Consider the following 12,561-nt stretch of genomic DNA (forward strand, 5'->3'; position numbering starts at 1 on the left):
AATTAGGAGCATGGTATCTAGGTAGGTAATTAGGGAGGTAGGCATGGAAACGGGCAAGCCGACTAAGGTAGGAACACAAAAGCATGAAGCTGGGAAGCACAAATCCCTGCCGTCGAAAATTGCAAACTCTCGCATAGTCCAGTTGATGGGCGATGATCAGAGCCTCACCAGAGCCCAGCGTGCTACGCCACGTATGCAACCTACCCAGGTGCCGAGGGACTGGGGCAAAGCTGCGGCAGGTTGCAGCTGAAACGGTTGAGGAGAGAAGAGCCAACCAAAGAATTTACAGCAGCCGCCGTTGCAGGTTGGTGGTGGCTATGCCCCAGTTCTTGACACCCAATCGAATATGTTCTGGTCATTTCATTGCTTCTCACCCCACGCTCACTGCGCCTCAGTGAGTGCCATTTCTCACTGGTTTAGACCGCATTTTTTATGAAATACTGGGTAGGTTACCTGAGGTACCTTAGGTACCGAACGTTGGACATCCATTTTCAATCTTCTGTTCCAACCAGACTCCAGAGACCGAAACTGACTGGATCAACCACCCTTAATGTTCTGAGAACACCAAGTCCGGCCAAAGAGGTGTGTGTTAGTTCGAACCACCAAAATGCCACTTGCACCTGTGGCCTCACCAGAGGCGACGCAAATGGTGCGAGCGGCGTTTGAGGAGCTCAAGCAAACAATCACCCCCCAAGATTCGCGCGACTTCCATCAGACGACACTCCAAGACGTGAGGCAAGCCGCACTCAATATTGAGGTCCAGCTTGCTTCAAGGCAATGCTTGCGCAATATGCGTCGGCTGATGCCCCTCTTCCAGGGGCTGGAACACTACGCAAATGTCATGGGCGTTGTCTGCAACGGTACCCCTTTTCTCCCGTGGGTCTGGGCACCCATCACACTTATCTTGAGAATTGCCTGCGAACACGTCGAGGCATTCGAACAGATCATGAAGGGGTACTCGCGAATTGCGTCAGCTTTGAAAAGGTTCGAGATTTTGAGCGAAGCCTTCTCCCGTGATGCCGGCTTCCAGAAAACCATGGCCGTCTTCTATGCCGATATCCTCCAGTTCCACAAGCACGCGTACAAGTTTGTGCGTCGAAATGGTTGGTGCTCCTACACCCCTATTCGCCCTGGCAACTCCTAAAGGTGGTTGATTGTTTTTTAGGCTGGAAGCTGCTGTTTCTCACATCATGGGGTCGGTTCCAGCGACGATTCGACAATATTCTGGAGGATATGGAGCGCCACGAGGCTCTGATCGACCTGGAAGCAAACGCCCGTGACATAGGAGAGGGTCGCCAGCTACGCCAGGATATCAGGCTCTGGAGAGAGGAGAGCCTTGCCAAGACTCGGCGACTCGACGAAGAACATGCAGCAAAACAGTACAAGGCCATCATGTCTTGGCTTAAGGCTGATGAATCAGACCAGTTGGCTATATTCGAGTCCATCTCGGCCGAAGGCTCGAAGTACCCCGGGACCTGCGGGTGGGCCCTGAAGACTCCCAAAGTGACTTCATGGCTCCAGAAGAGAAGAGAGACACCAATGCTGTGGTTACAGGGCAGCCCTGGAACTGGGAAAAGCGTCATGTCCGTCCAGCTCATCAACTACATGAAGGCGGCCAAGATGTTCGTGATTCACCACTTCTGCACTTACTCATACCCAGCTTCAACTTCGTACGAACAAATCTTGAGGTCCTTGCTGCTACAGCTGTTGCGCAAAGACGGTGACTTGGTTGCACATGTCTACAACGAATGTGTTCTGGAGAAGAAGTCGCCGACCCTCTCCACCCTAGAGCACTTACTACAGGTCCTTCTGGCCAGCTTATCCAGCGAACCCTGTCAAGCTGAACACATTTGGATTCTGCTCGACGGCCTGGACGAGTGTGATACTGACAAACAAACGAGAGTGGTGAGCCTCCTAAATCAGGTGGCCTCGAAGTCCTCCTCTTCTGAATCTACTATTTGCAAAATTCTCATTTCAAGCCGTCCCACGCGCATCTTGGCAAAGCGCCTAGGCAAAAGGCACACCCTCTCACTCAGCGACGAGAAGGCGGCTTTAGCAGAAGCCATCAGACAATACGCATCACAAAGATTGCAGTCACTGCACCGCAAGTTCTCGCAGCTGGACATTGGAGCCGACGAGCTTCGGGAGATTGAGTATGGGGTCGCCAGAAAGGCAGACGGCAAGTCACGTTGCTCAGCTTTCCATAGTGTAAATACAGCTAACCTCTGTCCGTTAGGCATGTTTCTCTACGCACGACTGGTCCTGGACTACTTATCGACAAACATCTTCTACAGTGGAGAGGAAGTGAAGACGTCCATAGACCACCTGCCAGACAAACTTTCAGACTTGTACGCTACATACTATCTACCTTATGTCACTTTATCTCCCAACCAAACCCCCGATTCTTCAACATAGCTAACACGCGTTGGACCGATTAAGCTATCGGAGGATTCTCACCCAAATCCTTGTTCACCTCGATGCCCGCTCAGTCGAACGAATAAAGTGTATCCTTGGGTGGGTTGCTTTTTCGAAACGGCCCTTGAAGAAACTCGAATTTCTGTCTGCAGTTTCTTTCAGCTCTGGGGATCCCAAGGTCACTCAACTCGCCCCTCAATACATCTTGGATATCTGTGAGCCCTTGGTTGAAGAGCGATCCGACGAATCGCTGGCTTTGATCCATGTTTCTGTAAAAGAGTATGTACATCAGCCATCGATTCCTAGGCCAAGGAAACTGACATCATGTTTCAGTTTTGTTCAGAGTCCAAGCAGTAACCTGGCCATTCGCGAAGAAGAAGTTCTCCAACAACACACAACAGCCGTTCTTGCGTGTCTTATCTCCGGATTAGACGTGTTTCATAAAGGATACCATGAGCATTCGAGAGTCTTTCGGGTGATAAAAGGGATGCATGGTCTCCATGTCTACGCCACGGAGTACTGGACAGAGTACCTTCTCTCCGAAGCCAGCCGGCATGGTGGCATAAGCACGGATACCTGCGTCTCTCGTCTTGCGAGTGAGCTGGCAAACAAGCTCGAGGTCTGGGCCCCGTCGAACGTACCGCTGGGCAGACCGGGCCCGGGCCATTCCGACGAGCGGCTATTGCTCCTTAGGCAGCACGAAACTCTTCAGGATCATGTCAAACGGAGCTTGGGCTCGAGGACAACTAAACAGCTTGAGCATGAGCTCCAAAGCGAGAATAGTACGTTGACAAGCCGTCTGTTCGATGTATTGCGCCCTTGAACTAGACTGATACCGTAAACCCGTTAGGCGATACGCTAGAGCCATCGGACCCACCTGACGGTATCTTGACAATGCTCACGGCATATCAACAGTGTGTCAGATCTATACTCAGTCAACACGACTTTCCAGGCATCTCAGCAGAAGAACTGGAGCTCTTCAGGAGGCAGTTTCGCGCATCGGCCTTCACCTGTCGTCTCAAATTTTGCCCACGAGCAACTTTGGGGTTTGATTCCGCACAAATCCTCCGGGAGCACGAGCTTTCACATATCTCCAGGCTCAAGTGCCCTTTCCCTGGCTGCCATTACCCGCCCTTTCCGTCAGCACAGGCTTTGAGGGGTCATGAGCGGAGAATTCATCAACCAAATCCGGCTCCGAGACCCATCCGCCGAGTCGGAAACTTTGGGCGGAACGAATCTGCCGGGTCGCCTCAACGCATCAACAAAGAGACGCATCGGGTCAAACATATGGCATTGGTCTGGCCAACACCGGCAGGGTCCGGATCAATTACACTCCCATCAATGTCACCAGCCCGTTGCAGTGTAATTGCACCTTACGTAAGCGAAGCCACATTGAATCAAGGCTCCTCACAAATCAAATATTTCGCAACCAAATAAAATACTTGGCAAATAAGCCAAACCAAATACGGCCCTATATTTGGCAAATAAAGGGCCACATTTGCCAAGCTTTATTTGGCTTATTTGACTTATTTGCCAAGATTAATGGGTTCCACACACATATATAACCCTAACCCCAGACTACACCGTCGAGACCGTCTTCTTTCAAGGCTGGCACCTGCACTCGCACCCCTGGCCGAGGAACTGGCCGATTCGTTCAAAAACGCAAGAAAAATTAGAACTGGCCAAATATATTTTTTGCCCAATTAGGAGATTGCCAGCCCACACCGCCCGCGCATCCATCCGCGCACCCACCAGAATTGGGTGGGAAAGAGAGAGGTCTGAAGCGGTGGTTTTCGTGGGCGGTGATCTTGATGTCCTGGGCATGCAGGCCGGTGGATGGATGCGCGGGCGCGCGGGCGGTGCAGGCCGGCAATTGCCTAAATGGGCCAAAAATATATTTGGCCAGTTCTGAATTTTATTGCATTTTTGTACGATTCAGCCAGTTCCCAGCCCAGGCCTGGCCCAGCCTGGGTGCGGGTGCGAGTGCGGGTGTGGGTGCATGCAAATGCTCGCCCCTGAAAAACGAGGTGTGGTTCAGGGTTAGGGTTATGTATGGGTATTTGGCTTATTTGGCAAATACCCAAATAAATATGCAACCTAGCCAAATAAATAAAATATTGGGGCGTGCCAAGCCAACCAAATAAAATAGGGGGTCTTATTTGATTTGTGAGGAGCCTTGGCTCACAGCAGCGAGGGGTCTCTCTTCGGCTTACGACCTTAAGCGGCTTATCTGTTGAAGCTGTTCCTTCCTCTAAGCCGTAGAGTGACTGCTCTCGAAGGCAAGAGCGGTTGGGTACCAGCTCGAGGGAAGGAGCGGGCTGTGGATCGAACCGGTTAGGTGCCCTAAGCCGGCAACGTACCGTCAACCTCCCGCTCACTCGCCTGGAGCTGCTCTTTTTGCTCGAGCCGGGATAAATTCGCTCAAAGCGTAAGCCGTCAAGGTTTTTCATTATCAGCATGCGGCGGTAATGCTACGCCGCAACGTGGACCGCGGGCCTTCCCTGAATATGCCCGCTATCCCGGCGTGGTTGGATGGTCCGAGTGGATTTGAAAGCCTGTTATAATTCCGACTACCCGGTAGATTGGAATTATAAGACGCCCAGCCTAGGACTCTACTCAGACAATGCAGTGTCGGTGTTCTAGGTAATATCATGTGGTGCAAAGTGAAATAACCGGGAAGGCAAACAAAAAACGAGGAGTGTGACGTATCTCTACGCGGGCAGAACGGAGGAGGGAGACGCAGTAATTGAGTATCAGTTGACAACGCTTACCTGTACAACCTACTCAGTATCTTTCCCCTACTCGCCGTCATCTACGCGCGCGTAGCCGCAATCTCCACACTAGGCACATGTACATGATAATAGGCCAGCTCTGGAACTAGAGTCTTGGTAGTAACTTACAAGGCAGAACTTATCCAGCGGGACACACGCACCTCTATCAAAACCGTCCGGAGTCGGACGGTCACGGAAAACTGGTTTATATTTACCGAAGGCGTTCGCGCTTACATATTGCTTCTTTCACCTTTAATCGGTATATGCAGGTGGAGGGTCTAGAGTTGGTACCGGGTTGTTCAGCATTGCCTTCTTGAAGAGCTTGATGATGGCCACGTACCTAGGTACCTGATTATGTTGTGTAAATCCCGCAGCATCTCAAAACCCATCAGGTCCCAAATCCCTCACCAGATTCTCATCTCCAGATATCTCCCTTCATCAAACACTTCACCATCCATAATGCCGTCCACATACGCCTCCCCAACAAGCCGATAACAGCCCTGCCCACTGCCCCCATCCCTCCGCACCACCAACGGCACCCTCCCACCCTTAACCAGCACAACCTCATTCCCCACCTCCGCCCCATCCGGCAAAGGCATACAAAAACCCATACCCGCCACCTCCCCAAACGCCGCTCATAAACCATCTCAATCAACCTCGAAAAACTCACTGTATCCCCGCCCACGTCAACCGCAATACCCCAAAAACACCACCGGCCGCAGCGCCCCGATCCACTCACCACTCATGAAACCTAGCCAGCGGCCGCATATTCGCCCGCCACTTATAAAATAACCTCGCCGTCTCCTCCTCCCCCTCCCCCTCCCCCCCTCAGGCACCGCCACCCGCGCACCAGCGCACAACGTCCGCCGATACACCGCCAGCGGATCATACCCCATTTCCACCCCCATCCCCACCCCTTTCCCCAGCCCCTTCCCCGCCGGAGTTGTCGTCGGCGTCGGCGTCGGCGTCGGCGTCAGCGGCACCGGATTCGTCGGCCGCTCCGCCCTCGCAAACGCCTCCCACTCGGCCAGGATGCCGATCTGCGGGACGACGGCGCTGAGCTGCGCGTATAGCTCGGCCAGGCTGGAGAAGGCGTGCCCGAGGCGGGCGAGCCGCTGGAAGAGCGTGTCAGGGGGTTGGCGTTTGGCGGGGTTGGCGAAGGCGTCGAGGTTGATTTGGAGCCGGTGCAGGGTTGGGGTGAGCGCGGTGATAGTTGTGAGGGCGTGGCTGGTTAGGAGGAGGGTGGGGGGTTGGAGGAGGTTGGGGTTCGGGAGGAACTGGGGGGAGGGGTGGGTGCCAGCTGTGGCGTGGGTTTGGCGCGGGCTGCCGAAGGCGTCGTCCATTAGGGGGCGCGGGACCAGGGTGGTGATGCTCCAGTCGGAGGCCCAGGAGGGGAGGCCGTCCATGGTGCTTGGGGTGCAGGCGCCAAAGAGGTCGAGGTTGTTGGAGCGTAGGAGTACGTTTTTGGCGGCGTCCGTATAGACGACACTTGTTGGTGCGGTGTAGTCGGGCTCGAAACCGAGGGGATACACGGTGTGGCTCTCGTCGGTAACCAGCCTGAGGGGGGCGTACACCTTGTCACGCGGGTTCGTGGACTTGCGGAAGCGACAGTGGATCGACATCCTCAGCATGTCCTGCGTTGGCACCGGAACGTTGGAGGCTTGCATGGATAGCGCGTCGGATGGGTGTTTCCGAACCTGCGTCAAGGCACGCATGGAGAGGTATGGCATGACGGTTGGGTCGACGATCTGACCGATGATCAAGGTCAACCATATTCCAATAGCGAAGCCGTAGTCGACACCCTTGCATAAGCGCCGCCACTCCATGGACCGTGACCCAGTCACAACCACGGCCTGAGATGCTAGAAGAATCTCCTGGACCGTCCAGGCCCTGGACCACCACGCGGACTCGGCGAGGTGAACGATGGCAGTTTGATCTTCGTAGCGCTCATATAGTGGGCTTTCCACAAGCTTCCTGTCCAACAAAGATATTGTGAGATTGCCTGAGAGAATGGAGCTCACATTGGTCGAGTGCTCCCGAGATATCGTCTCGGCGGCCAGCTCTTCCAGCATATCATACGCCTTGTCGGTATCGCCCTTGACACCAGGCCCCAGCCAAATCATGGTGCGGTAAGCTGATCGGTAGATTTCATCCATCATACCAATTTGGTGATTTTTCTCCTTTGACTCATCGGCTTCGACCGCTTGGTTGATGCAAATGGCGTCGGCCCAGAGCGTCCGTGGCTGATCCGCCTTGCGTAGGTCACGAAGAGCCGCGCCCAGGTTTTCCGTGACCATGAGGGTGCTGGTCCCAATGTAGACCGCGGTCGTCTTGGCCTCGCTACCCCAAACATAGCTCAATGCTTCGTATGACCCGCGGCAATCGTCGAGGGAACATTCGCTCAAGGGAGCAGACGATCTTGTCCCGGCGAGCGCCAGGGTGGAGCTCGAGTAGTCTGATAGAAGTCCTATTAGTGAGTGGCGGGTATTTATGATTCGTCTCGCCGTCATGCCCATTATGAGGGCCCTCTTCCTAAGTGGCAGTGTCTAGGTGTCAGCCCAGCGGCAACCACGACTCGGACCGTGAGCGGATTAGATTCTGGTCAAACCGACCTTTGGTGGGCCCCCGTCCTCGCCCTCCTCACTTGGTGTTGGGGAATCGGGCAAACCTTGAAAGGTGTACCGGATCCTGTCGCAGGATAGGCATCTCTCGGTAAGCTCTTAAGAGCTTGGCATTCACCCTGAAAGGTTGACATGCAGGAAAAGGGGTTTTCTTTTGTATTTAGTCCGCTCCTGAGAGCCACTCTCCTTTGTTCATAATAATGGCACTTTTACCTCACGTTTTCCCACTATCAGGAGCTCCCTGCAGTGCAACAGATCCCTCCGGATAGGCCCTCTCTTATATCTCGCCATGTGCGCTTCGACATGACTCTTTGGGCGTCGCTGGGATAAATGGGGGCAGACAACTTTGGCGGTTCAGTTTGCAAGTTGCAATATTACACCACCGCTGGTACCGTAAGCCTTCAGGCCAGCGGGGTTCTGGCACAGAGCCTCAAAGTCCGAATCGGCCGAACGTCAAGCTTACCCGGGGGGTGGCCCAAGTAAGGTCCAGCATTGACGCGGAACTGGGATGCTCGATTGTCACGGTTATGGTCGCGTACCACGCCCCGATGAGGGCACGCGCGGGAAGCGTTCCCAGCCAATCATTAAGAATGGGTCTCAGACCAATCAGCAGAGGAACGAAGGGAACGGCTACCGTTCCCAGGATCCAGTCTGGAACGAGAGGAACGATCACCGTTCCTCACGTTCCCAGCAAAAGGTACGCCGGTACCTAGGAAGCCTAGATAGTATATAGTCACCCGTTCTGGAGAGCTCTGGGAGTTCTCCAGTTAGCAATCACAACTACAGTTCGCTACAAGCTCGAAAGCCTACTGTTGAGACAAGTCTTTGTTGTGCACCCTTTGGCTGCACCGAACCTAAGCACCCTCGAAGAGATTACCTTCAACTGAAGCTGAACCCTAACAGGACAGGGTCCTGAAGTAGGTTCGTCACATCGATGCCGGAAGAATCAGCCAACTAGTTAACTGCATTGGCTCACGGCAAGCGGACACGGCTGAAATGGCTCGGATTTGACAGCGGCGGGAGGCTAAGAGGCTTCATTAAACGAAAAAAGGTCTTTGGTACCGAGGTAGGTAGCTATTGTGAGTGGACTCGATCGTTCGAGCGAAATGTGCCTCTACCAAAGTGAAAAGATTTCCCAGACGATGTGTAAGTGATCAGCGGCAGGATAGGCTCTTGGGTAATCTGGTCCAACCATGTCTAGTACGTTACAACACCGTCCAGCTGCGCTGTGGTCGGCCGCAGGCCTGTGCAACGCACCGTCATCAAAGAACGAAACCTTGCCCTCGTCCGGGCATTTGTCAGCCAGACAGTCATCTGCCCCGAATCACTCTGATGCCTTTCCTCCGGCCCTTTTCGAGTTTCACTCGCAAGTGAACTCCCCCGCCCTTCCGGTGTACTTCTGCTTGAGAGGATACGCGCAAAGAGGCCGTTTGATGACAGGTCCTGTGCCGACGCTGGTGGCCGCGAGCGTCTCAGGGGCCACGCCGTCTTCGACCCAACGGACCAGCGTGTCGAAAGTAGTGTCCGGGAAAGGGCCGGGGCCTCCGTGGCAATGACCCAAACCGGGAGCAAAGAAGAGGCGGTAGAAGTCGTGGACTTTGGGGTCAAGTGCCGTAACTCGCTTGTAGTATTGCTCGGTCCCGCGAGGGGGGATGAGCGGGTCGGCCTGATTCAATGTTAGAGGTTATTAAAGCATGCTTGACAAGACGGTGGAAGGAGGGAAGGGCAACTGGGAAGGTTGGACGTACCAGTCCATGGTAAGTGATCATCTTTCCTCCGGCTCGACGGAATGCTGAAAGGTCGGGATCGGCCGTGCCGATTACCGAGTCGTACTCCAGGACCGCGGCATCGAAGATGTTTTCGTATTCTGCCAGCATTAAATGGCTAGTGTCGGAGGTCGAGTTCTTCAGGATGAATAACCTAATCCATTCTTGAAACAATGTGATGGGATCCATTGTGCAAGTACCGTCGGTACCACAGATGGTGCCAATAGGCGTAATACCCGAGCCCCCTTTAGACAGCACGGCGTCCGGGTAAGGTCCGTACCACATACGCGAGTAATTCGCCCGTCGAGGGCCGTCCCACTGCACGGAAAATTAGTGAGGATAAGTAGGTAAGGAACAGAACGCCGCCCACTTGCCGTTTTTTGAACGATTGTCGCTGTGCTTTTGGAAATTCGGCGCTTACTGGGAGACTGAGATAGTAGGTAAGGGTTAGTATAAGGACTGGACAAGCAAGCGGGTGGGTTGAATAGAGAGCCTTGCTTTTTGCTTAGCAGGGTTTCCGCCTCCTTGTGTGTGACGGGAGTCGGCGGCGGAGTCGGTGACAAAGTCAGGGCACTCAATAGATGTCCCGACGAGCTCTAGCGGGTCAAAGTCACACGCCTCGGGGTCCGATATGATACCGTCCACAACTCCGTCGAGCCCGTCGCAAGCCTCAATGGCAGCTGCGGTGAGAGCAGCGACCTCACACGATGGTGGGTATGTTCCGTACAGGGTCATGAGGAAATCGGGGTAGGTAGCCCCCACGACAAAGGGATTCCAGTTGATGCCGGGCGCGCCAGCTGCAATGCCATCGAAGATGTCGGGGTACCGTTGTGCGAGCATCAAGCCTTGCCGGCCGCCCTGGGAACAGCCGGAGAAGTAGGAATACGCAGCAGGTTTGGCGTAGAAGGCAGCCGTGAAGTTCTTAGCGATAAGAGCACCTTCGTAAAGCGAATCGGACGCCAGGTTTTGAAGGAGGCGCATATTGGGCTTGCCTTCCTCAGGGAGAGCCCAGCTCACTGGGGTGAGGGGATCTGCTGACAACCCCAGCCCAGCATCAGTCGCATAGGTGGAATAACCTTCACTGACGGCAGCAGCCATGCCCGGTAGGGCCGGGCCGGGCAGTCCGCCTGTCCATCCGCTCCCCCCAATGCCTTGCAAACGGCCATTCCAGGCCTCTGTTGGGAGCCAGACTTGGACGTTGACCGCATCGTTTCCGCCAGGGTGAGTGTAAATAGTCGACACGTTGCAAAACTGGACGCCGGTGACGTTGACGGCCCCATGGTTGGGGTAACCACCCACAGGGACGTTCTGGCTGAAGTTGTCGACAAGGCTGGCTTCCAGCGACAGAAATTTGATGTCCGGGATGATTGGATATGTAAAGGTGGCTTCGGAGCAGGCAGACGGCGAGATGGTGCCGTGGAAAAGCGACACGACCATTGTGGCTGGCGTGGCGGTGACAAGGTCGACGCGTCAAGTTACATGTAATAATAGTGGATGAGCAGACTCGATGTCAGCAGAGTACCTATGTAGTCTGGTGACGATCGAGAGGGACGAAGCGGACGAGGTATCACGACGCCGTAATTTGATATCCATCGGTAACATAAGGCTCGGCGAATAAGACGGATCACGGACGAGACAATATCGCCCACACTTGCGAGGCTGGAGTTAAAGGAGTTACGCATTCCGACCTGGGAAAGCGAATGTATTATGTCCGAGTATCCACATGGTCAGACATGAATCGGGCAGGGGTCTCAGCAGCCTCTCTTACATCTACATGTACCTGCATGTACATATTCAGATACGAGTGAAATCACCGAGGTGTATGCAAGACCTTGGGCGCACAGTCATCGCCATCAGTCCGTCCATGACTGAGCGGAGAAACGAAAAAAAAAAAAAAAAAAAAAAAAAAAAGAAAAAGAAAACTTCGGAAACTACGGGCCCAATCTCCAGTTTTTTTTTCTGTCCCACGACTCGCCCCAGATAATGAAGCCCGAAACCAATCTTCCGTCTTATTGTGGATGTCCATGGGGTCGCAGCGGTCGCAGCGGACAAGTTCATGTCTTCGAAGCTGTCACGAAGTCTGAGAGAGAAACCCGGGTCCTCCTTCGAAACATTGTGATATCGTGATGCAATGGCTACACTCGGTCGACATTTAGGTGGCTGCCTAACCAGGGCGTTTAAATACCAGCAATAGATTCATTCCTGGCTCTCTCCAGTTCACAGCCTATAACGCTACCCCGTCCCTCTCAACATCTTTTTTCGTCCTTTCCTTTGGGTGGATCGGCCCCATATCGAAGACTAGGGACCTTACCTACCTAGGTACCTAGGTATGAATATCTATGGGCTTGTGGCTAGAACTCCAAGGGAGGACCCATCCAACGCGAGGGCTAAGCGAGGGCACGACGACACTCGGTTGCGAGAGTGTGAAGAGAGATCAGGGTATTGCGTGGTGTGACGAACCTACTCCAGGACCCCGTTCTGTTAGGGTTCAGCTTCGGTCGAAGGTAATCTTGCAAAGGGTGCTTAGGTTCGGTGCAGCCAAAGGGTGCACAACAAAGACTTGTCTCAACAGTAGGCTCTCGAGCTTGTAGCGAACTGTAGTTGTGATTGCTAACTGGAGAACTCCCAGAGCTCTCCAGAACGAGTGACTATATACTGCTATCTGATTCCTGAGCTCTAAACAGCTCTTGAGAGCTTACTAGAACTCATGGCTCTCGGTGGCTCTCGAGAGCCCTTGAGAGCGGCTTCTGACTGGTCGCCCTTCTTGGCTCCCGGGTGCTCTGGAGAGCACCCTGTGGTTGGCTCGTTTAAATGACTGGCCCGGGGCGCGGGACGCCCCGGGGTCCCGTCTGTTGGCATATTCGTGACACGTGGCTTGATAGGTACCTAGTCTAAAATGAGACGGGATGGAAAGACTCGGAAAGACTGTTCTTCTGTCGCTATGATTCATCCCAAAATGAGTATCTGTTGATGCTAAACCGAAGCCAA

At 53.9% G+C, this 12,561-nt stretch overlaps 3 protein-coding genes across 3 annotated transcripts; 1 reads left to right on the forward strand and 2 right to left on the reverse strand.

Moving 5' to 3' along the window:
- Nucleotides 1-607: 607 nt before the first annotated feature.
- Nucleotides 608-3,467, forward strand: CHGG_03759 (uncharacterized protein; the record flags this gene model as incomplete). The annotated part of the gene is made up of 6 exons (XM_001222972.1): nucleotides 608-1,103; nucleotides 1,166-1,670; nucleotides 1,980-2,348; nucleotides 2,578-2,694; nucleotides 2,749-3,197; nucleotides 3,331-3,467. 6 exons carry the CDS (start codon nucleotides 608-610, stop codon nucleotides 3,465-3,467), a joined length of 2,073 nt encoding a protein of 690 aa, XP_001222973.1.
- Nucleotides 3,468-5,227: 1,760 nt separating this feature from the next.
- Nucleotides 5,228-7,941, reverse strand: CHGG_03760 (uncharacterized protein; the record flags this gene model as incomplete). The annotated part of the gene is made up of 3 exons (XM_001222973.1): nucleotides 5,228-5,292; nucleotides 5,926-7,718; nucleotides 7,799-7,941. 3 exons carry the CDS (start codon nucleotides 7,939-7,941, stop codon nucleotides 5,228-5,230), a joined length of 2,001 nt encoding a protein of 666 aa, XP_001222974.1.
- Nucleotides 7,942-9,167: 1,226 nt separating this feature from the next.
- On the reverse strand, nucleotides 9,168-11,010 carry CHGG_03761 (uncharacterized protein; the record flags this gene model as incomplete). The annotated part of the gene is made up of 3 exons (XM_001222974.1): nucleotides 9,168-9,473; nucleotides 9,556-9,891; nucleotides 10,039-11,010. The coding sequence occupies 3 exons, from the start codon at nucleotides 11,008-11,010 to the stop codon at nucleotides 9,168-9,170; spliced, it is 1,614 nt and encodes a 537-aa protein (XP_001222975.1).
- Nucleotides 11,011-12,561: the final 1,551 nt, after the last annotated feature.

The sequence above is a fragment of the Chaetomium globosum genome, genomic scaffold (genome assembly GCF_000143365.1).
Source record: "Chaetomium globosum CBS 148.51 scaffold_4 genomic scaffold, whole genome shotgun sequence".
Classification (NCBI taxonomy): domain Eukaryota; kingdom Fungi; phylum Ascomycota; class Sordariomycetes; order Sordariales; family Chaetomiaceae; genus Chaetomium; species Chaetomium globosum.